This window comes from Coturnix japonica, chromosome Z, assembly GCF_054131305.1.
Source record: "Coturnix japonica strain WE chromosome Z, WE-NBRP24, whole genome shotgun sequence".
NCBI lineage: Eukaryota > Metazoa > Chordata > Aves > Galliformes > Phasianidae > Coturnix > Coturnix japonica.
In genome coordinates, this window is record NC_140702.1 from 34,618,905 (window position 1) to 34,644,058 (window position 25,154).

The 25,154-nt window shown below is 41.0% G+C and overlaps 1 protein-coding gene across 10 annotated transcripts; it reads left to right on the forward strand.

Moving 5' to 3' along the window:
* Nucleotides 1-4,530: 4,530 nt before the first annotated feature.
* LOC107306279 (fructose-1,6-bisphosphatase isozyme 2) lies at nucleotides 4,531-25,106 on the forward strand. 10 transcript variants are annotated; one of them, XM_015849330.3, is made up of 9 exons: nucleotides 4,554-5,176; nucleotides 5,524-5,642; nucleotides 5,757-6,459; nucleotides 8,987-9,149; nucleotides 9,992-10,084; nucleotides 14,013-14,153; nucleotides 15,362-15,499; nucleotides 21,730-21,849; nucleotides 24,265-25,106. In XM_015849330.3, exons 3-9 carry the CDS (start codon nucleotides 6,287-6,289, stop codon nucleotides 24,457-24,459), a joined length of 1,023 nt encoding a protein of 340 aa, XP_015704816.1. In that variant the 5' UTR covers nucleotides 4,554-5,176; nucleotides 5,524-5,642; nucleotides 5,757-6,286; the 3' UTR covers nucleotides 24,460-25,106. The 10 variants fall into 10 exon arrangements, with proteins under 10 accessions (XP_085385232.1, XP_085385236.1, XP_085385237.1 ...); XM_085529105.1 differs by having other exon boundaries at nucleotides 4,779-4,888; XM_085529106.1 differs by lacking the exon at nucleotides 5,757-6,459 and having other exon boundaries at nucleotides 4,531-5,176.
* The last annotated feature ends 48 nt before the right edge of the window (nucleotides 25,107-25,154 follow it).

The window sequence follows — 25,154 nt, forward strand, 5'->3', positions numbered from 1 at the left end:
TGTTTGTTTTTTTCATTTATCTTTTTTAATTTTACACATAAGTCACTTATGCTACAAGGAAATATTGTGTGATGTTCATTGATACCTAACGTTCTCAAACAAACAATACTGTCATCAGAATATCTTATTTTGTCCTCTTCTAAAGATCTTACAGCTTCTTACAGTGAGTGACCCTTCCTTGACCAGTCCATTGTTCTTTGATAAAAGTATAAAAGTTAACATGGATGATTTCATATGTTGTTTCTAGTCCCTACAAGTTTCTCAGTGTATTTCAGTGTGGACTCATCCTAACCAAGAGTTAACATTTGTGAATTATGAATATTCAAAAAGGACAAGAAGGAGGTCAATCAGCCTCACCTCTGTCCCAGGGAAGGTGATGGAACAGCTTGTGCTGCATGCCATCTCCAGACAGCTGGGAGAGAAGGAGGTTATCAGGACTACTCAGCATGGGTTCACCAACAGGAGGTTGTGCTCAACCAACCTGGTGGCCTTTTATGAAGGTGTCACTAGCTGGGTGGATGGAGAGAGAGTGGTAGATATAATCTACCTTGATTTCAGAAAGGCTTTTTGATACTGTCCCCCATGACATCTTTATAACAAAGCTGAGGAAGTATGGGATAGATGAGTGGACCGTGAAGTGGGTTGAGAATTGGCTGACTGGCAGAGTGCAGAGGGTTGTCGTTGGCAGTGCAGTGTCTGGCTGGAGGCCTGTAACTAGTGGCATCCCCCAGGGTTCTGTGCTGGGTCCAATCTTGTTCAACATCTTCATCAGTGACCTTGGTGAGGTGATAGTGACCACCCTCAGCAAGTTTGCTGATGACACAAAGTTGGGAGGATTGGCTGACATGCCTAGAGGCTGTGCTGCCATTCCGAGAGACCTGGACAGGCTGGAGAGCTGGGCAGTAAGAAACTGGATGATGATTAACAAAAGCAAGCATAGAGTCTTGCACCTAGGAAGAAATAATTGCATGCACCAGTACAGGCTGGGGGATGACCTGCTGGAGAGGAGCTTTGCAGAGAGGGACCTGGGTGTCCTGGTGGACGACAGGTTGGCCATGAGCCAGCAGTGTGCCCTTGTGGCCAAAAAGTCCAATGACATACTGGGGTGCATTGAAAAGAGCGTGTCCAGCAGGTCATGGGAGGTGATCCTCCCCCTCTACTCTGCCCTGGTGAGGCCTCATCTGGTGTACTGTGTCCAGTTCTGGGCTCCCCAGTACAAAAAAGACAGGGATCTCTTAGAAAGAGTCCAGTGGAGGGCCTCAAAGATGGTGAAAGGCCTGGAGCATCTCCCCTATGAGGAGAGACTAAGTGAACTGGGTCTGTTTAGCCTTAAGAAAAGAAGGCTGAGAGGGGATTTGATCCAGATTTATATACCTATAATACCTGAGGTGTGGGAGCCATAGTGCCGAGTCTGGTCTCTTTTCAGTAGTGTGTGGGGATAGGACTAGGGGTAATGGGCTGAAACTTCAGCACAGGAAGTTCTGCTCGAATGTGCAGAAGAACTTCTCTACAGTGAGGGAGACAAAGCATCCTGGGAACAGGATGCCCAGGGAGGTGGTGGAGTCTCCTTCTCTGGAGATATTCAAGACCCACCTGGACACCTACCTGTGTGACCTGGTGTAGGGAGCCTGCTTTGGCCAGGGGGGTTGACTTGATGATCTCTAGATGTCCCTTCCAACCCCTACAATTCTGTGATACTGTGGTTCTGTAACTCTGACACATCCTGTTAATACTGCCAGCTATTATTCTGTCAGATCTAGGTACATAAGGATGGGAAATGGAAAATAAAACATTTTGGAGGAGGATTTTGAACTGCAGAAAGAGCATGTGCCACTTGGTACCATTCTGCTCTAATGGCATGGCCATCATTGCCAGAAATTAATCTGGTTGAAAAACAACTTCTCTTTTACTAGCAACCCTCACCTGGTGTTCTTTGCGTTATTTTGAGAACATGCATTACCACAGAAGGAAAGAACTGTGCTGTGTAAGCAGAAGTAAATTGTGAGGATTCCCACAAAGCATGCCAACATTTAATATGCTGATTCAGGGCATACTGCTGGGGACACAACATCAGTACTTGGGAACTATAGGGACTGTCCAACTGTCCAGGTCTGCAAGTGCCTTATACGGTCTGGACAGTCCTGACCATCCCCTCTTAGCTCTCACTCTGCCTACGCTCCTGCATCCAATGTTGTCAAGACATGCCTGGTCCTGAGCAGCGCCAATCCCTCCACAGGCCATGCTGTGGTCTGGAAAACAAGAAGGCACTCAGGTGGGAGAGGGCTCAGGTTCATGTGGCCAGACAGATGGGACAGCTGGGTTGCTGCCTGCTAAGTCACTCTTGCATCCCAGCCTTTTCTCCACGGGCTGTCTTGCTCATGCTAGGGCCAGTTCTGCTCCCTCTTCCTACTCAGGCTGGAAACCAGCTACTCGGGTGTAGCCACAGTCTCACTTTTGTAAGAGATGAAATATAGTTCTTGCATTTCTTTTATCTTTTCTTTGTGATTTTGAAAGGAAGAGGGAATCTCTCTCCATTTTGGATGAGTGGAGGTGCTGGGAGTGAGTGGAGGTGCTGCTTCCATCCTGAAGCACTTCCTGGGGGAACTGCTTGGCTCTTATTCCTGCATCTCCCTATTTACTGGCTTTAGTACATACCCCTTAGCACTAAGAGGCCTCTAGCTCACCAAACCAGCCATAGCAGGCATGGTGCTCAGAAGGACTCCTTTAATATTCAGAATTCTGCTCCTAGTGCAAAGCATGTGACTGTTTCTGAAGTGCATAATTTATTTAGACTCTAAGGTTTTAATTTAATTTGTTCTCAGGGCCATAATTGGACACTTTCATTTAAATGGACACTAATAAGAGGAGAGCCTGGAGCCCTTGCAGTTTTTCTCACTTTCCACACACCAGTCTGGACTACAGTGCCTCAACAGCCCATTGCCCAACTTTTAAGATAGACAGCACACAACAGCAAGACATTTCAACCAGCTATATTAACTCTTCAGCTGAATTATGCCCTCAGCCCCTTCAAGAATCTTTGGGCTGTGTGCATCTATTTTTAAAACAACATGCTGGCAACAGGGAAAGGTTATAAAGCAATACTGCCTGTGTTTACCAGGACATTTTCCAGTGTTTTGTGGTTGTTAGTTTTTGTTTTTGTTTTAGTTTTAGTTTTTTTTCCCCTGTGGGTTGACATTTTCTACTGAAAGTTTTTTGTCTTAAGAGTTGTTTCTTTCTTCCTGTCTGTAATACATGTATCCATGATAGAAAGAGCTCCAGTGCAGGCATTTATAGGGACAATTCCATCAGCTCACCTGCAGTTTCTCTGCACGGCTATCCGGGTGTATCAAAGCTGTGCAGAAGGGCTCGCTTTGGTAGGGCATCCATCTTCAGCTCCTGCAATACTTCTAGCCCTGTTGAGATGCTGAACTGTGGCATTTGGTGAAAGGTCACCAGCTCTTATTTCAGGCAGCACCATCCCATGCGACTAACATTTATGAGCAGTTAGAAGAGGTGTCACCTTTACAGTGCGGGCATGGCCTATACACCAATGGCAGCAGGAATCAGCTTCAAGTGCTCTTGTGTAATCACTGCATTAGGAGACAAATCTGTAGATCCACCAAATTAAGTTGTTTTTTTTTTTTTTTTAGAATCCTTTCTGTCCTATTAAAATCCACTTTATCAACTGGCTTATAATCATCACACATTTTAAAAACAATCTCATTTGTTTCTCTTCCACCTATTATCATTAATATTATTATTATTATTAATATAATTATTATAAATATTATTAATATTTTGTATACCTTAGCAGTAGGGCTTTTTATCATTTAGAGGATTCTCCACAGTATTTATGTATTTATCACAAATTTATCTTGGCCAAGATCAGCCAGAGTGATGACCTCTTCCTGTCCAGTCTTTTGCTAAGTTTTATTCATTTATTTCTCTTCTTACTTCACTATTGGCTGTAATGTTTCTGGTAAGCTTGGTTATAGAGCTGGTACATTTCTTTCTGAAGAAATGTTGTTCAAGCAGTAACTTCAGGTACTGTGCTCTAAACTTACTAAGAACTACGCACTACCCATAGAAAGCATTTTGGAAGTTTTTGGTTTTTTTTGGGTTTTTTGGTTTTTTTTTTTGTTTGTTTGTTTTTTATTTTTTTGTTTTTTTAAAAAGAACTAAAGAGAGAAACAGTGACCTTTGGACACTCTTTGAACTGCTAACTCCAAAACAAACCTTAGAAGTGGTTCTGAACTTTGTCTTTTTGACCAGTGTGCAAGATCACTTGGAATCAATAATAAAGAAGGCCCACACGTGATGTTTTTGACAAATGTTAGAAACCATAGTACACACACGCCCACATCCTCGACAAATTTTATTTGCTAAGTTGCTGAGGTACCGCAGTGGTACACACAAAGGAGGCTTTGCATTAAGAGCATTTTAGTAATCCTCATGCCAAGAACCACCATAATGATTAAATAGCTTGCACAATGCAACAGTTTTATTTTAAACCAGCAGATCTGTTTACACGTCTAACGTGAATATTTCCCTTCTTTTATTCATAGCTCCACCACGAGCTACCTCACAGTTCCATAAATATATTATTCTTTGTTTTTTCTCAGTCTCTTCAAAGAAAGAAGGGCTCCTGTTCTGACAAAGGTGTTCTGGAATATTTGCATTGTTATATGAATGGCCTCATAGTCTTTTAACTAGACCACAGAAAATAGAAAATGTTCCAGATAATTTTCATTTTCCACCTTTTTGCCTTTGAGGATGGAGTGGAAAATCTGCCTACTACTTCATCTGAAGAGCCCTGCTCATCAGACCTCCTTACCCTGAGAGATGCCCAGTGACAGAGCAGGAGGCAATTGGCACAAACTGGAACACTGTAAGTTTCATCTGAACATGAAGAAAAACTTACATACTGTGCAGTGACAGAGCACTGGCACTAATTGCCCAGAGAGGCTGAGGTGTCTTCTTTGGAGATCTTCAAACTTGCCAGGATGTGATCCTGGGCATGGAGACGCTGACCTCCAAAGTAGAAAATCTTTGCATTCAGATGTATCACACCTGGAGAAACCTTCTAGGAAAACACTGAGAAATTATGAAGCTTAAAAAAGGAATGCAAAGGGATGTCCGAACTCCCAGCCTACAGCTGCAGCTCCTACAAACAAAAGTAAGGCTAAACACAAGTTCTGTTGATAAATTAAATTTCTTCTTTCCTAGTATGATTCATGCCGAGTATTTTGGCTTCAGTGATCAATAAAAATCTCATTGAAACTTTCTGCTTTAACTTCAGATTTTCTAATTTTGTTGTGGGCTTTCCAGACCTTCATCTTAAAAATGAGGGACTGCTACCAATAAGTTAAAATGAAGACTGCAACGCGTGATTGCTCTGATTGCCTTTTATAAGTGGGAGAACAGAGCTGCAATTGAGAGCTGTAATTCCAGTGTTCCAGATGATAGCATGTGCCTAACTCACTGCACTTCTGTCTTTCTTCTCACTGGTGCCATGTGTTCCAGGTTTATTGCTTTCAAGAAAATGATGGCAGAATTATCAGCATAATTGCAAAGTGAGACATATCTACATTTGCATAGAATCACAGAACCACGGAATTATGACAGAGACAAGATAAAATCAGGTAAGGATTATTTGTAGATTAATGAAGGCATAATTACTTAGGAAGCACCAAGCCATAACTCACTCAGTGCTCATGCAGCTCTCATGCTAATTAACTTCCAAATGTCTGTTTTAGGTGGTTAAATGGCCTTCTGGCTTCAGGCACAGAGCAGTGTTTTGCCCTAGCAAGTGCCATGCAGCCTGGCTCCTATGCTAGCCTTGTGGAGAGCCAGGAACTGGACAAGGTGATGAGAGGGCTTCCAATTGTCACCCCTCTGCTGCTGGCATTCTGCAAATTGTGCAGGGCTTGCCTTGCTTTGCAACCCTGAGCCTGCTGCTGCAGGAGGACTGTGTTCAGCCATGAGGACAGTGAGAGCCTTTGCCAAGAGCAGCCATTGTACCACAAAGTTGCATCGTCAGAGCTGTGTGCCAGGAATGGGGGTTTGCGGAGGGCAGCAGAGCACTGACTGCCTGAAGGAGCATGGAGCCAGCACAGGCACAGCTATTCTGGGACCCCATCATATGGTCCCAGGAACATTTGAATAAACTACGACTGGCAGCACAGCCAGGAGCTTCCCCTCAAAATAGACTGCGGCTGGGTATCTCAATACGGCTAGAAAGCACCCAGTCCAGCCAAGGAGATAGGAGCACTGGTATCCAGCAAAAATGTCGGACAAAACCCCCTTTGAAACAGACATGCTGACTCTCACAAGGTTTGTCATGGAGAAGGGACGACGAGTCAAGGGAGCCACCGGGGAGCTGACACAGCTGCTCAACTCCATGCTGACTGCTATAAAGGCCATTTCATCCGCAGTCAGAAAGGCAGGCCTTGCCCACATGTGAGTCCAACTTAGGTGTATGGGGAAGAGGAGGTGGAAGAGGCAGCTGCTTGCGCCGTGAGGCTGGGAAGAGGGCAGTGTTGTCCAAGTAATTGCGTGAAGGAGATCAGGGCACGGGTTGCTAGGACTGGTAAGCAGGAGATCTCTCTTTCTGGAGCATTTTAACATCAAATGCAAGATAAACACTTAGACTGGCTACCCTTCTGCAATATGGGTCAGGACTTTGCTGTTCTCTTCATTATAACTTGTAAATGTTGGCACTGATGTATTTCCAAATGTATTGTGAATGTACAGAACATCACACTGCACTGTTTCCACTGGCAGCCAAGCACAGTGCTGAACAGTGCCAGCCAGGTCTTCTTCTGTATTGGGATAATAGTGTTCTGCTTGACAGAAGTGTAAGTAAAGCTATGAAATAACAGCTCTGTGAGAAGTGCTGTCACACATGGGCACATTCCCTTTCTTTCTTGAGTAGTATCAGGGTTACAAGTGAGGAGTCCTAGCAGATTCTATATGAAAAACAAACAGAATAATTTTGCTTGTAGTCATTTAGGAAATCAAACAAAGATTTGCCTCAGCAAAACATGCAGTGAATTGAGCTGTTCTTCACACAGCTAGGTAAGAATGACCTCAGTGTCTGCCTTTTATTGGTGATCTCTCAGAAGCAGCTTAGGGATCTGGAAAGTCCTAATAAAATTATGTATTTAAAATATACAATTGTTGTTTATGTACTGAAATATATCTTTGTATACCTCCCTGTGTATGTATGTATGCATGCACGTGCAAAGACAGGGAAAACAACTGTGTAAGAAAGACAGTGTTTGTAATTTATCCCTTTTTTTTTTTTTCCCCAGTGGTAATGCCATAGCATATAGCACCCTGGGGTCTTTATACTTCTGTAGAATTCTCAGTGATCTGTGACAACCAAAAATTCAGTATCTCAGTACTGCCATAGTCCCCTTACAGGTGTGGACTGTAATTTGTAGAGAGGACACAACGTACACTGAAAGTCAGCATCAGCCTCAGGCTCTTCTGCTATTAAAATGGTCAAGTATATTTTGCCTCTATGAAGTGATCTGAGCTGTTCTGCTTCCCTGACTTCGAGGACGTACTACTTTTAACTAATTTCTATCTTTCAGTATACAGCTTTTAAGTGGAGAGAGCCACTGTTTGACAGACTAAATGTAGAATAGTCCCCTTGCACACAGGATGCAGATACAGTGCTACAGGAGTGTCCTTTTAGAAGGCAAGCATCCATACCAATAAGCAAATGGCTTTTTCTATTAACAAAATCTTTCACATAATGATGAAGAATCATGCATGAGTAATATATATCATTCAAACTGCAGCACATAACCATGAAATTTTGGAAACTTCTGTTGCAAGCTTTCAACCACAGTGACTGCCTTGCATTCATCTGTGCCTTCTTCCCATAAGCAAGACCTTTTTAGAGAAAAAATGTAGCTCTCATTTTTTCTTGCTTTTCCAAACATGAGAATGTGAAGTGACTTCTTTGATGTCAGATATCTCAGCATGAATTTTTAACAGATTTGCCTTTCAGAGCTGAAGGACTTTACAAAACTATAAACTTGGTTTGGGAACCTGCCTGGAAACATGGTAACTGGAGTTCAGATGCTTAGCATGCCTTGAAAATTACATTCATTTCTAGTGCCTCAAACTCAGCATTCCAAGATGGTAATATCTGAAATGCTCAATACTTCTGGAAAGCTCAGGCAGTTTTTGGTTTTTACTGAGGGAAAAAACTTGCCCCTAGCAGCTTATGGTTGATGCTGACCTTACTCAACAGGGATTAATTAACAGCCCTTTCCCCGCTCCATTTTTTTTTTTTGTGGTGAATGATGTACAGATTACCTTTATATTTCTGAGCTGCCCTGATTCATCACATCAGGTTAAGAGTTCTTTTTGTTTAGGACATAAATATGAATTTCAGATATACATATGTATTACTATATTCTGCATAATCATCATACTGATAAAATTAGGATGTAGAATGGAAGTATCATCCTAATCCAGCCAGCAAACACTGCACAAAATGGGTGAATAAACTGACTAAATCTAGAGGCATGGCTTAGAATGGTCTGGAGTTCACTCTGAAGCTTCTGGTTTTGGGGCTGGATGGCAACTGAGGAGTGGAGGCCTCTCGGGATCTCTGTGCTGCTGTATGAGCAGCAGATGGGACCAGCAGTGAATGTCCCTTCTCTGCCCTCAGAGCTGCTGGTCCCTCCTGGAGCTCCAGGCAAACCTGACATCTGCCACCAGAGCTGAACTGTGGGCCCTGCTCCTGGCTTCGAGAGCATTCAGAGAAGAGCAAAGGGACCTCAGTAATGCCCCAAAACGATGCCATCATATTTCCCTTGTTCAAACACCTTGTTTCTAGCAGTAGTAGCCACCTCCCAATGCACCTTGATGGTCTGAATCCAGAGATTAGAGGGAAGATGAGAGGATAGAGCTACCTTTACCTGTGATTCTCTAAAATTCCCCTTTAGACATTTTCCCTTCTCCTCAGGTTTGGCATAGCAGGCACCGTGAATGTGACTGGCGACGAGGTGAAGAAGCTGGACGTCCTGTCCAACTCTTTGGTGATCAACATGCTGCAGTCCTCCTACAGCACCTGCGTGCTGGTTACGGAGGAGAACGAGGAGGCCCTCATCACCCCCAAGGATAAGCGGGTGGGTGCTGCGGGAGCCGGGCGGCGGCAGGGGGCACTCGTGGTTCGGGGAGAGGGCCAGGCCGTGAGAGCTGGGAGCATGTGCGGCGCTGCTGCTTTGTGTCAGTAATTCGGGCGGACGGCCCGATTTCAGCAGCTGAACGCGCTGTGGAGGGAAAAAGTGTTATTAAAGCTTGGAGGAGGGGGAAATGATTATTTCAGAGTTGTTAACACACCCAACTCCCACATGCGCGTGTATATTACATTCCCTGGGCGCTGGAGTTACAGTTTTTGATTACATTAATATTTAGGCAAGATAAAGTGAGTCGGTAAGCTGAGGCCGTCAGGGCTGGGTTTTACATTACAGGCCCAGAGAGAGCACCTGACTGCTTCACAGGGCTCCCCTAGGGGGGATCCTATTGCTACTCTTGCTGATGTAACTTAGGCCCTTCCTCGTGGCTTTTTTTCTTCTGACCTCAAACCACACATTATGAGCAAGTCCTTTGGTTCTGAATGTAACAGGCCAAAGAACATCTACTCAAGCAAGATGTGCGCTTCCAGAATGGCTTGTTGCCTCTGTTTTTAGTCTTCTTACATGACCTGTAGACACAGACTGTTCTTTCTGTCAGCCGACTTCGTGCTGTGTGTGCAGCAGTATGCTCTCTCTCCTGTTGCCCTGGCAGGGGAGGCACAGTGCTACAGGGCCAGCTGAGTCCATGGGCCAGCCCTGTCTGCTGGGCCTTGTATGTCTGGAGGGCTGCATGCAGAGACATGGATGTGTGAGTCACCATGTGAATGGAAATAGCAGTGGAAGGCAACTGGACAGTGCAACATTTAATGCTTCCCTTGCCCTTTCTGTTTCAGGGTAAATATGTGGTGTGTTTTGACCCTCTGGATGGCTCATCCAATATAGACTGCTTGGCTCCCATAGGAACAATATTCGCTATCTACAAAAAAGTAAGAGAACAAACAAAGAACATGTGACAGAATTTTCATGGCAAAAGCAAAATGGCTTGGATGTATCAAGGTGTATCAGTTTCCCTCCTTAATCCTTTATGTGTCTTTGGGCTCAGCAGAGCCTTGCAAAGAGCAGAAAGGGTAGAACATGAGGTTCACCCATGCTGAAGAGCTTTCTGAATTCCCTGGGACCATCAGACCTTGCTGGGTAACAGTACTTTTCCACACAGGCTGGCACCCAAATAAGACCTCTACCACCATCAGGCAGGGGTAGCTCACCTCAGGGCAGGAGGGCTGAAGGCTGTTGCATATCTACCAGTTGGTGTTTGTCATACAGGATTCTGACCAGTGTAGGTTGAGGCCCTGCCTGGGCCCTATCACTGCTAGTGCTGCAGTGCCCTCCTGGTGCATGTTTCCATGCTGGTTGCAGACGGGTGTTTAGGTAGATGGAGGACACCTGAGGCCAAAGGAAGCTGTCACCTACAGATGACAGGGCCTGGCCAACAGCTCCCTTTCCACAGAGTTGCTCAGAGTAGCAACTGTATACCCAATTAATAAATGCTAATAGCTACAGTCATACTGAGTCTTGTGACTTGACTGCTAATCTCCCAGCAGTTGGTATTTTGCTTAAAGTCTGAGCTCACAGCCATATGACTACAGGAGACCCTCAGCCATCATAAGTTTGAAGAAACATTTGCAGTTCTCGTGACTGCAAAGAAATGCTTGCAGGCTCAGACACTATACTTCAAAAGTATAAAGATGTGCTTTTAAAATCATCTCTTGTCTTTTAACTCATCATTTTCCAGACAGTCTTTGTCTTTTACATTTTGGTAGACAAAGCCATCATTGCCATTGAGCACACAGCTGCAGATAAACCAAATAGTTGTGACACAGCCTGAACAGGGTCATGGCACATGTAAAATGCTGGCATATGACTGACCATGATATCCATGGTCAGATCCAGCATGCTCCACAGATTCTGCAACAATATGTAATGTATGGCTTGATGGCTTACCTCCAGTACTTCTAACATGCCCCTTTCTACAGGAAACAGCTTGGCAATCCATACCACATGTCCTGATGGCATGCAGAAGGACCCTTAGTCTTTCTATGTATTCCTGAAAAGACAGCTAAAAATACTGCAGTGCTTTGCTACATTAAGGTAGACAGTAGCTACGGAGGGCACTGTTTCACAAACACTAAACATTAGCTTTTTGTTTAGAAGTGTGTTTAGGTTGCTCTGCAAAAATATAAAAGCAAATGCTCCATGTGATTCATACAACATGGCAGGTTGAAATACAGTTCAGACTTCTCTGTAAGCTCTATAGCTCACATGTTGAGACACATTAGAACTGTGAGCTACCCAACCTTACCTAGGTTGCTGTGGCAGAACAGAAAACATTTCCTGAAGAACTTGAGTCCTTCCCAAACACTAAAGTTTTCGATTCATTTTCTGATCTTTCCATATTTGTTGTTATTCTGTTATGTATTATTCTGCTTGTTGTAAATACCTGAAGTTCCCTTTATTTATTTATCATCTATCTATCTATCTATCTATCTATCTATCTATCTATCTATCTATCTATCTATCTGCCATCTATCATCTATCTATTTAATTTAACTGTTTAGCATGAATTTTTCATATCCAAATGAAAATACTGCTGCTGTGATAAAGCATAGTTCTATAAAGCATAGTAGCAGGAAAAACTTATATTAGAAAATGTTAGAAACAACACTGCACCCATGGACTTCCACTTCGGTAATTCTTGGACATTAGAAGGCTGTTTTTGAAGTAGATCATAATTAATGTGCCTTTCTCTTAGATAAGACAATTTTACAGCAGCATTATTAACTTCAGGACTATTTAACCTTTTAAAATAAGTAAATAATAGTAAGAGCTTTATTAATTTATTAAAGTGGATGACCCTTGGCACCCTTGATATTTAGTGCCTTGCACTTCTCAGTCAACTGCATTGTTGATATTCCCACGTTAACATATTTTTAATGAGGAAAGCATACAGAAAGACACTATAAAAAGTGTGGTATGCTTGCAAGTAGTGGTGTAAATGTATATTTAATACTGCATTTAATGTTGAAAACAATACATCTACTATCAGCAACCACTGCCATTGATGTTGAGATATGTGTGTGAGGAGGATATAGTTTTGAAAAAGAAGGTGCTATGAAGTTGGTTCTTAAAAGGAATTGTTTAGCAAACAATTAACAGCTTGTCAACTAGTAAACAGTCAATATTTCCAGCTTTGATACTTACAGATAGATTTTTAAACTTCATTACATGTGTGTAACTTTTCTGAATAAGCGATTTTGCACAGAATGGTTCTAAAGGACTTCATATCAGGTATGTTTTTACGTATTATACTTCATGAAGATCTAACTGGCAACTAGTTTTGTTGTTTTTTTTTCAGAGAAGATTTGACAAAATAGTATTAAAAATAATTGTGAGCAAAATGTAGATACAAGGTCAGTAAAATAAAGTAACACATTTTTTCAAGCAAAGTCTTTCAATTGAAAATAAAAACACTCTGAAGAGAATTCATTGTCCTCACATATTTTGAAAGATGGTGTGTTTGCTTTCCTATAGATGTGGTATCCAATGGTGAACAGGATTCCAAGGTTACCCCAACACTTTTAGTCTGCTGGGACCTGGTGGACCCTCTGAGAGTTTCTTGTCAGGGACAAAAATGTTTCTTTTTGTTGGTGTGGAAGGTTGTTTTTCTTTGGAAATAACTCTGATAGACATTCGTGAATTTTTAAATAATTAACTTGATATTTATCAAATATTCGGTTTTCTGCACAAAACATTCTCCAATGGTTTTTACATTTTAATGAGATATTTTGGGCTATGCCTGCTATTTCTATTTAGCTGCTAATCAGTCTAATTAAGCCCATGCAACCACTGAGAAACTGTATGAATTTGAGATGATAAAATGCTAAATCAGGACCTCAGTAATAAAGGGTCTGAGCAGATTCTCATTTTAATATCCAGTTAACCAGTATTAAAACTTTCACAGAAACTCTGGCACAAATGGCAAGCTCTTTAAGAAGCATCAGTATCAACTATTCTTAACCCATGTTGACCTATGTAGTCAGGAAAAGCAGGCTGGAGACAGCATTCCCACGTGCTTTCATCAGTCTCTCTTAACCTGTGGCTGAGGCACTCCTCTGGAGCTGGCTAGAAATTTTTTTGCCTGGTCTGCTTGTCATGTTCTTCTTCAGAAATAACTGCAGCACCAAACAGCAAAATGGAAAGTGATGCCAGATTAAAAGCCTGAAGTAAAATGCCATGTGACAGTTCTGTACAATTATGTATGCAAAACTAAATTTACACATACATTACTTAATTAAAGATGTATATTCTGCTATATATAGACATGAGCACTTACACTGTCATTTCAGTTACCTATCTCTTCATCAACAGAGACACAAAGGCATGATCTTGACTCCACTGTCTTCAACATCTGCCCTTTTACTTTATTTTAATGGAAGCAATGTCTATGGAGTGCAGTGTGAACAATAATAGTTATCACACTCACCGTACACTTACTCCTTCAGACTGACATCTGTTTGATTGCTTAAGTTTAAATTTATAGAAAATTAGTAACTTTGTTCTGTCTCAGATTTATGAGGAACTTGGGTTAATATAATGGGCTACATTGCTCAGCTCTCAGTTTTGTGGCAGATATCATGCTGATTGCATTACATGCATGAAAGGACAAATTCACATTGCCCTGCCTGAGCACACACATTTACTTGTGTTGAACTTACCTTGAACTAGTGAGAACAGTATTTTGATACTTTCAAAGGGTAAGACGCAAATAAGAAATCTATCCCAAGCTGTTATTTTATTGTTGTTTTTATTGTTTCTTGTAATAATTTAACCTCCAGTCCAACGATAATTTTTCCTTAGGAGACAGATGATGAGCCTTCTGAAAAAGATGCTTTGCAGCCTGGGCGCAATATTGTGGCTGCAGGCTATGCCCTGTATGGCAGTGCTACGCTGGTAGCCCTCTCTACTGGTCAAGGAGTGGACTGCTTCATGCTGGATCCGGTACAGTCCTGCTGTTAATAACATTGCTACAGTCTTTCAGAGCTTCCCATGTTTGAGTCTGCCCACTTTTGTTGCTCGTTGTGTCTGAAACCTTCGTAATCTATGCTGTTCTGCCACCTTACTCTGCTTAATAATTTGTGAGTATGTTGGTTGCACTGCCTCTGCCTGATTTCTTTGCTCTGTGAGTTAGATTTTAAGTCAAGCAGCATCTGAGATACAGTTTGTTCAAACCAGACTTCTGATTTGCATAGAGAAATACTTCAAAAAGCTCGCTCCGAACAGTATCTTAGTGTCAGTTTGAAGGATTCTTTCTGTTTTCTTGATTTAGTTTCTTGTCTGCTAAAGAACCTCAAGATGTTCAGTGTTTTGTCTGGAGCAGGGAACATTCGTTGATAGAAGTAAGGTGAAGTGATGCCTGAATTCCTGGGTGCAAAGTAGCTTTATGGCTAAGTCTGTGTAGCCAGCAATCTGTGATTCTGATTCTGTGAAGCAGACTTTTGCTGCTCATTGCTGCTCAGCCCTACAAATGTTGCTGGAGAAATGGGGGAGACTACTTGTTTGAAAAACTGGCAATAATATAGGAGTTGTTTTAAATAAAATGGTGCATTGCAATCAAAACGCTTCTTAATCTTTATATATTCTATATCCAAGCAGGATATATATATACATACAATTTATTTATTTATTTATTTATTTATTTATTTATTTATAATCTATATCCAAGCTGGAAGAACTGAGATCTGAACAGATCTGATCTGGTTAGAGACAGAGAGTGTGAAGAAGGAGGCTGCTCTCCGACTGAAGACAGCAGAATCTGGAAGGAACTGACCACAGTCACTTTAAGATACTTACACAGGGCAGTCAAGGGGAGTTCAAAGAGTAAAGGAAAGCATAATTTATTCATTTGTAACCTCATGATCTGTGGACACAAACATTCTATATGTTTTTAGGGTTGACTGGTGTTGCTAACCAAGCTAGCTATTGAAAGCAAACTGCTTTTTGCTTATGCTACCAGTGAAGTAAGTTAACTTTAAACAGATACTGTGCTTTCTGTTTTGTTTGAATACTGTGAAGTTTTACACAAGACTGGTGCTGAAAGGGCCAAGCTGTGCTCGTATGTCTGCTGTTGCTACTGTGAAAACTGTTAGGAGAAGCCAACAAAGCATTCTGCTGCTTGCTCATAATTGATCTCCCCTGTTATGCTGTAGGGTCTTGGAGAATTTATTCTGGTTGATAGAGATGTTAAAATCAAGAAGAAAGGGAAGATTTACAGTCTCAATGAAGGTTATGCAAAGTATTTTGATCCTGCAATGACAGAATACTTAAAAAGGAAGAAATTCCCTGAGGTAAGAACATACTAGCGCTGTATCCAGTATACTATTTGCTGGCCGGTACTGCCTTGCATGCAGTCCAGAGTAATGGGAAGGGATTTGAAGACATCTCTGAAGTCAGCCCCTTGTAAACCTTTGGTTCCATTTTGGGTTTGTATCTGATTTGTTGGTTTTTGGTGCCCTGACATATTTTGTAACTTACTTTTAGTAAATAAACTCATAGCCTATTCATTACTGCATGAAGGAAATTATGCTGTAAATGAAATCATTTAAAAAACAAAAACAAATCAAAACCAGCCAACCAACCAACCAAACAAACAAAAAAATGTGGTCACAGAATCACAGAATCACAGAATTGTAGGGGTCGGAAGGGACCTCTAGAGGTCATACCCTTGTTTTCTACCATTATGCAGCGCAGTCATTTATGCAGTGGGGCATAGTGGAGTTAGATTCAACTCACAGAAGGGGCTGCCAGGGATCTAGGTAGGATCACTTTCATTTTCCCGCAACTAGAAGATATGGCATAACTCTTACATATGTGTCATATAGACCATTAAATGTTCTGTATATATATTCAGAGGTTGGAAAAAAAAAATAGGGGAAGGGTTAAGGCACAATTTCACCATCTTCTATTGTTAAGAGGATTGTACTGTTTCCTTCAGAGAGAGAAAGCTGAGAACATCCCTTGCCTGATGAACTTTATCATGAGAATGTGCAGCTCTCTATGGCCAGTGCTGGGAAGGACATAGTGCAGTCTCTCAGTGGGGATATCTAAAAGCTATCTGTATCTGTATATGTATATGTATATGTATACGTAAGCTATATGGCCAGTAAGTCTCTAACAGTGTAATTCCTCAGTCTTTCTTTGTATGGGAGGTGCTCCATCCCTTTGATTTTCTTTGTGGCCATCCTCTGAACATGTTCCAACAGCACCACATCTTTCTTGTGCTGGGGCCCCAGACCTGGACACAATACTCTTGGTGGGGTCTTATGAGGGGCAAAGCCAAAGAAGACAGTCCCCTTCCTCTCTCTGCTGGCCACCCCTGTTCTAATGCATTCCAAAATACATTGGTCTTCCAGGCTGCAACTGCACACTGCAAGTTCATGTCTAGCTTTTTGTCCACCAGAACTCCCAAGTCCTTCTCATTAGGGCTGCTCTCACTGAGTTTTTCTCATGGTCTGTACACATAACTGGGACTGCCCTGACCAAAGTGCAACACCTTGCACTTAGCCTTGTTGAACTTCTTTAAATTCATGAGGTCCCACTTTGGAAGCTTGTCTGTTAGATGGCATCCCTTCCTCTGCCAACTGCACCGCTCATCTTAGTGTCATCAGCAAACCAGCTGGGAGTGCGCTCAGTCCCACTGTCCACATGTAATTGATAAAGATACTGAATATGGGTCCCAGGATGGATGTCTGGAGGACACCACTCATCACTAGCATCCATGTGGACAATGAGCTGTTAACCACAACCACAACTAATTCTTTATCCACTGAATAGTCCAGACTTCAAATCCTTATTTCTTCAATTTAGAGATAACAGTTCAGTGCAGGCCCATGTCAAAGGCCTTGCACAAGTCCAGGTAGACAACATCAGTTACCCTTCTTTTGTTCACTGATGACACTTCAGGTATGCCAGCTTGGACATGCTTGCCAGCATGTCTTAGACCACCTCTTCATTTTATATGGGTCTTAACATCTCTTCCTAGAGGGTCTGTTTCATAATCTTCCTAGGCACAGTCATGGGCTCACTGGCCCATAGTACCTCTGGTTTTCCTTTCTCTCCTTCTTAAAAGTGGAAGTGATGTTTCCCTTTTTCCAGTCACTGGGGACTTCATCTGACAGCTGTGACTTTTCAAATATGACTGAGAGTGGCTTGGTAACCACATCTGTCAGTTCCTTCAGGATACTGGAATGTATGTTGTTCAGTCCCCTAGACTTCTGCGCATTCATTCTCATGAGGCAGTCTTGGACTTGCACTGCTTGTACAGTGGGAGGGATTTTTCTCTCCTGAACTTCATGGAGAAGTTCTGGGTCATGAGAGGTGTGGGAAGCCTGAATGATAGTGAAGACTGAGGGAAAGAATTCACTGAGTTCTCTCTCTCTCCATGTCTGTTGAAGCCTTGAAGTTAAGGTCCTGTCTCCAAGCCACAAGGCTGGCATTGACCCCTGGCTGAGAGGGGTCAGTGCACTGATGTTACAGGCCACAATACACAAGTAATTCCACAAGCCCCTGCTACAGCCCAGATACAGCTACTCTGTTGATACACCCTTAGCACATAACCCAACTGGAGCACTGCACAGATTTGATCTGGGTCTCTCTTTCATCAGTATGCAAAAGGGCAGTGGGGAGTATGTGCTGGATATTTACTGCATGAAGGTCTTTGACTTGAGGGAGGACTGGCTGTCTCCTGCTTTGGGGTCTGGGAGACATCTCAACCAGAAGGACCACTCTCACTCTATGGTCTTCTGGCCACTGTAAACCAAGAGGCTAAGCAACAGTATTATATATGGGTGACCCTTATAATTTTCTCATACTTTTTCTCCCCTTAGATCCATCATGTTTTCTGCCTGCAGTGTATAATGGGCACCACTGTGCTAGAAATTGTTTTTAAAACAGATTTCATTCCAGTCTTTTCAGCCAGTAATGTTTTTAGGGCCATAACACCTAGTCGACACCGATTGTTTTATAGTAGAACTCTAAAACACTCTGTGACCATTTCCTGACTTTGTTATTCCACTTCATTTTTATCTTAACTTAGAATCATAGAGTTGCTTAGGTTGGAAGGGACCACACAGTTCCTATCTCCTGCCATAGGGAGGGTTACCACCATAGATCAGGCTGCTCAGGGCCCCATCTAACCTGACTTTGAACACATCCAGGGATGGGGCATCCACAGTTTCTCTGAGCAGCCTGTGCCAATGTCTCACCACTCTCATTTTAAATAATTTCTTCTTTGTAAATAATCCAAACCTTTTAGATTATTATAAATTATTATTATTATAAACTTCTTTTTGTTTGAAGTTGTTAACCCTTGTCCTGTCACTGGATTCCCTTGTAAGGAGTCCCTCTCTGTCTTTTCTGTAGGCTCCCTGTAAGTACTAGAGAAATGTTAGAAAGCCTGACCATAGCCTTGCTCTCTCCAAGCTGAACGACCCCATTACTCACAGCCTTTCTTCATGGAGAGGTTCTCCATCCCTTCCTGCAGCCATGTGAGGTTCAATCAGTCTTAACTGCAGCTGTTGTCTGAGAGTCATGCTATGGAGATTCCTTGTTTAAAGACTCATCTTAGTAATGCTGTCAAAAACTTACCATCAAGTACAGGTTGCCAGCCAGTCCAGCCGTGTGGAAGTGATGTAAAAAAAGCTAAGAATCATGTTTTTGTCACCATGAATGTATGTAGAGGGAAGCATGCAGTCTATTGCTGCTGGAGTCTAGAAAAGACTTCTTCCAGTCCACTCTCCTAGTTATGCAAGAAAAACGTAGTCTTGAGCTGTTGCTGCAGAGGAACATAGTTTTCAGATATTTGTAGAATAAAGAAGTGAGAAAATTTTCATCACTGTGAAGAGAAAAAAATCACAAGATCTGTCTGTTATGAGCCACATTTTTTTCCCCCTGTTTAAGCAAAAGAAGTAAAGCCAAGGGTGAAACCAAGAGCAATCATGATGTTCCTTAAATGCCACAAATGCAGGTGAAGGGAACATCAAAGTTCTCCAACTCTTTCATTAACATTGGCTATAACATTGCAAAGTTCCCACTGGGCAAACACTGTTTGGCATTATTCAGATCTTTAGTTGAGCTTCCCTAGCATTCATGCTGTTATTTGGTTTGAGAAGAAAGCCTGGGCAATGTGCCAACAACTGTGCAATACCTATTAACTTTTTCATTTGTAAGAAAAATATATGATTAACCAAACTAGAGAAACAAGAAGTAAAGTACCTTGTAACTAGAAGTATTGTTTATTCCTCCTGAGTAGGTAGGTGGATGCTAAGAGAAATGAAAAATTTGTTTTAATCTGCAGTTCAACTAATTACTGTACAAGAATGGAGTGATTTCTCTTCTGTATTTTTCTGAGCACAGTCTCAGCTTTGTGTTTCTAGAAAAGGAATGTCAGGGTAAAAAACAAAACAAATGGCTGGTGGACTCATATTATCCTCTCTTTACATTGCCCAGGTACACACATAAACTGTGTGAATGGCCTATATGTGAACAGGAGATCCAGCACATCCCAGAAGTGTCTGACACCTTGTACACAGGGTGGTTCAGTTGTGCAGCTCATGCTTATTAGGTTGTATTCTTGTGGGCTGAAAATTCCTTATCTGATAGTGCAATAAAAGCAGTTCAAATCGTGGCCTGCTTGTGACCAGTATCCTATGACTTTCTGTAAGGTTTAACAAACTTTTCTCTAAGTCCTCTTCTGAAACTTTGTACTCTCAATTTGTTTGTTCATTCCTTTGTTTGTTTTTTAAATAGAAGTTTAGACTATAATAATGTATTTCCATGAAAAGTGTATTTTCCAATTGCAATCACCTCTGAAGATGTTTTTTTCTGGCCTCAGATTTTTATATCTGCAAAGTCACAGGTGCAAACTACTATGAGCTAGAGAGGCTATTGTTAGAAGATGTGATTGTTTGAGTATAGACTATGGAAATTCTGAGACTGAATACTTGAAATCGTTTTTCAATTGTGCCTGGAAGTAGTATGACCAAGACCCAGGCTTAAGCAAACTCTAATAGGAAATCTCCAAGCTGTGTATTACCCACTGAGTTTTTTTATTGACTATACATTAAAGAAGTATGGAAAGTAGCACAAGAACAGCTGAACAAGGATTACGACTTACTTCGGCTGGAACAGTTCTCAATTCCTGTTTTACTACCAGCTGTAGCAAACATCTAATTCTCTCATGTTGACACTTAGGACTCAAGTTCCTAGTGTTCAATTGCATTGTATAAATGCATGAGAATCTGTTCCCATTTTAAAAGACAGTGAATATCAAAACTTCACAGCTGCACAGAACAGTTAGATAAAGTGATTGCAAAATAAAATACATTTTCCTTCGTCTATATTTTCCCCTCTTACTTCTGCTTTTCCTCTCACTTGATTTTTTTTTTCTCTCCTAGTTGGCCTCATGATTTTGCTGGCTAACCTGTGACATCTGGGTCCTTAGAGCTGGCACTGCTAAACTAGTTCTCATTTTATATGTTTCTCTAAAACTTGTACTCATAGAAAGCAGTGAAATCTTTTATTAGACAACGAATCCAGACAGAAAAAAACATGCAGAGGTCATTTCAAACATCTAGCATTACAACATGTATATACATTGATTTTCTGGGGGAGGCCAAAATTTCACTGTTGTTTTGTTGAAGACAGAGTGAGAGATATGAAATTACCATTGGATTATCTGGCATATGAGCTTTCAATAAGGTTTTATTCGTTATATATTTATATGTGTTTTGTATTTCTCCTTTGCAAACATAGAGCGATGCTTTATTTTTGTTATGATGAGCTTATTGTTATTGTTTATGCAAGACACCTTGCTTTTCTTCTGAATTTTCTATCTTACTGTTTTGTTGTTGTCGTTGTTGTAGGGTTTTATTTATTTATTTATATGGCCAGCAAACTTGAAACTGGTGTGAATATCTCCTTTACTGAGCTCACTAAAATGACTGTTCCTTCAGTGATGTCAGTTTCTATTCTGAAGGCAAGGAAAACTGCATTCATGAATAACTTCCAATTATGTCCTAATCTAAACTCTACAGTGAATGCTGTGATGAGCTTCACAACTTGAAAACAAGCTAGAAGGAAAAGGCTGAGTGTCCTCTGGGAACTCTCTAAACTTGTACTGAAAAGTGATATTCATCCTCATGCCCTGGCTTTGGGACCTGTGACAGATTAGAAGTCAAATGGGTACCTTGTTCTAATAGTGTGAGGAAGACTTCACTCTCTTTTTTTGACCACTTGCACTTTCACAGGATAGCAGTTGATACCAAGTTGTTGTGCACTCAAATTACAGACAACCTAGTTTCCACAGTGTGAATACAGCTCTTTAAAGCACTTATTTTAGAATCTCTTCACTAGGTTTCACAAAAGTCAAAACCTGAGACTGGTTTAGGCCTTTACAGTGTCAATAAGCAACAGATGATTTAAGTCACTCTGATACCTGGTTTATAATAAAAAAGACATTTTCCTGTGCTACCAGCTGTCTAGCCTGGTAGATATAATGCTTCATGTGTATGTTTTTCAGGATGGAAGTTCCCCATATGGTGCTAGGTATGTGGGCTCCATGGTAGCTGATGTTCACCGTACTCTGATGTATGGTGGGATCTTCATGTATCCTGCCAGTCAGAAGAGTCCTAAAGGAAAGGTAAATAATTTTACTTCCTCTCTGGTGATCTTGGTCAAATGAATATCTGTGGTTTTCCTGGAGATGCAAATGAATCATTTAGATATACAAACAGGTAATAATTTCCCATCTGCCGAGAGTATTGTTAATGGACATAATGGTCAACAATCCAATTTAATCAAGAAGTTTAGACAGTTGTCAACTTAGGCAAGAAATATTCATTTCTGTTTTTATATTAAAGACTGATAAATGTTTTTCACTAAAATCAAAAGCTTTACTCATTTTTCTAATGAAAATAATTTCAGTATGATAAAAGCCACTGAGATTCCTATCCACAGCTAGCCAATAAACTGTTAATCAGAGGGCAACCTCTGCCCTTTCAGATGGCAGAGTCCAGAGGGGATATGCTGAACTCTCCAGGGTTTTGTTCAGTGCTAGACAGTTGGGCTTGCCTGCCTACTTTTTCCAAAGGTACTGAACTTACTACAATTAGCCCTGAAAACTCAGATTTCTACTAGTTGAGAAAAACTCTGTCAGTGGAAGGTGAGATTTGTGCACATTTAGATAAATATGCTCTGCAAATATTCCATTTGGATACCTGTACAGTGCACACCATGTGTTAATGCAATGCATTGCAGTGATTCCACATGCAGTGTAGTGACTTCATGAATGTGCTGGACCATGGACCATAGTCAACCTCAACTTTTCTCCTGCAGCATTGGATACTTTTATTATCAAAGTTCTAAACCAAGTTATTTTAAGAGCAGTCTGTGTACATAGCTGATCTGTGGACTACAAGTAACCTGCAGGTCATATTTGGAATATGAGTAGTTCAAGGTGTAATAGATTAGTCAGAGATCTGACTCCAAAGCCTCCTTCCTCCCATATCAGTACCACAGTTAAAACCTTATATTTGATTGCATTTACATCTTTGGTTGGCATGTGAAGAAATTTGTGTTCTTTAAACTACTTGCCGTATCTCTTATGCCCATGTCAGAGCATACTGGTGTCTATAATTCTTTTGTGACAGAGGGCTACTTGTTACATACTTGTGAATGTGTGTTTACCAGAAGAACAGCAGATCCAAGAGATCTGGGGAATGAGAAGTACAGGAAAACAACAGAACACACAACAGAAAAGATCTGCATGTCTGTCCTGGCAAATTTGATTTAAATATATGATACGGCAATTACACTATTGTCTGAAGGAAAACTACTTTTCTTCAGCAGTGTAGTCACAATGAAGAAACAAAAACTCAACATGTTTCCACACTGGTTTTATTGCTGTTTTCTGACTTTCAAAAGCTGGTAATGTGCTAAGGAGAACAATAAGGGCTGTTGGACCCATGTTACCTGGCAGATGGGGTTCTTGTATCAGAAAGCAGCATTTCAGGGGACGTAAAAGTTAAGAATGATGGTAATATGTGTTATTTAGGTTTGTGATATGTCATTGTTTTATTTTAAACACAATGATAAAGGAACTGTGGGTATCAAAGTCTTTGTCCAACCCATTTCTTTTCCTCTCTGTACAGTTGCATTCTGTGACACTTTCTTTTTTTTTTTTCCCCCCCAGAAAACATTGTCTTTTGCACATGTGAGAAGTCTTTTAAATATAATTTGAAGTAACAGTGTAGTACAGGAGCAACTCAGACTGTCAATGAAGTAATCAGCTAAAACTAGAGGTGACATCTATTAAAAAATAACTAGTTGTCATTTATATCCTTATAAATACAGAATATTTTGGTAGATATCCTAAATAAGTTTGCATTTAACTGGAACACAAGCACAAGACTGGCAACATTTTTGAAGTTGGTAACAAATACTGTGGCTTATCTGTCTCCATACTGAAAGTGAAAAATTGCTTTAAAAATTACTCTAGTTACTTTTGAAAACAGAGTTACTATCCATATGAATTCAAGCTACAGTATCTATTCACATTTCTGAAGAGCTGCAACCAAAACCTGAAATTTGAAACTGGGAGCATCAAGTTTCAAACTCCAAAATATCCTGACCAAACACAATGTGATTACTCCACGCTTTGAGATAACAAATAAAGCCTATACATTAGAAGAGTCTTTGTTTTTCCTTCCCAAGTAATATTACCTCAGCTGGCTACAGTCTTTTGCTTGTGTCTATGGGCTCGACAGCTACTTTTGACATCTTTGACAAATCACAGCTTCATGCTGGTGATGCACAGGAATATGTCAGCTTGGAAACCACGGTGCTGATGTGTGGATGAGGGGTCAAAATACGAACTGTGAAGGGAGATGAATGGAGGAAAGAAGAAGGGCTTGATGAAAGAGAAACTGCTACTTAGGTCAATAGGCACTTCAAATAAAATTGGCTAAAATCCCACTTTACATTCTGGTAATGCACTAGTAATTCTGGTAATGTATTTACCTCCAGAAAGAGTTACTTGTTCCCTCTATCTTTCTAGCTCCGACTTCTCTATGAGTGCAACCCTATGGCCTACATCATCGAGCAGGCAGGTGGGATAGCAACTACAGGGACAGAGGCGGTGCTGGATGTGAAACCTGAGGGCATCCACCAGAGAGTTCCTCTCATTCTTGGTTCTCCAGATGACGTGCATGAGTATCTTGCTTGTGTACAGAAACACCAGAAGAGCAGCTAAAGGCTTTATCACTTCAGACCTTGCTCGTTTGTCTTCAGTGCATAGTAAAAATATTCCTTTCGAGCATTTCAACATCCACCTCTCAGTGAATATCCCACTAAATGAGAGCAAGAGAAATAGTGAGAATGGCTGATGGGAAGAGCAAATACTTCATTTCTCAATGCAGACAAGTGTAAAAATCCTTTCATTTTGATTTATGCAATGCAAACATAGAAATAGAAGCCTAATTAATAAACAGAAGCTACATACTTTACATAACATTAACAAGAAGAAGGGAATAGGGTCAGCACCCCCATTTGATCTGAAGCTAGACATCTGACACCACATGTTGGTATTTTTTGAGACATTATTTTCATACCAACATTTACAATATCGCTATCTGGATTTTCTTCCAGAAATTTTGTTTCAGATGCTTTTTATTTTGTCAGCTCACAGAAGACTGAAAGTCCTGTGCTGTTTGAAACAGTATTTTCAAGCTCCAAATGGTATATGTCATGGGTAATTAATAAAGATGAAAAAGTAGTGACACTGCTAAGGAATGATAGTTTTCATATGAATGGGAAGATGTCTGATGTTATGTACAGACATGTAAACTTCAATGGCACTTCAATGGCACAAATTAAAATAAACCACTGCTGCAAATGTGACACTGGAATCATACCTATTCTCCATTTATCCATAGTCCACTGCAACAG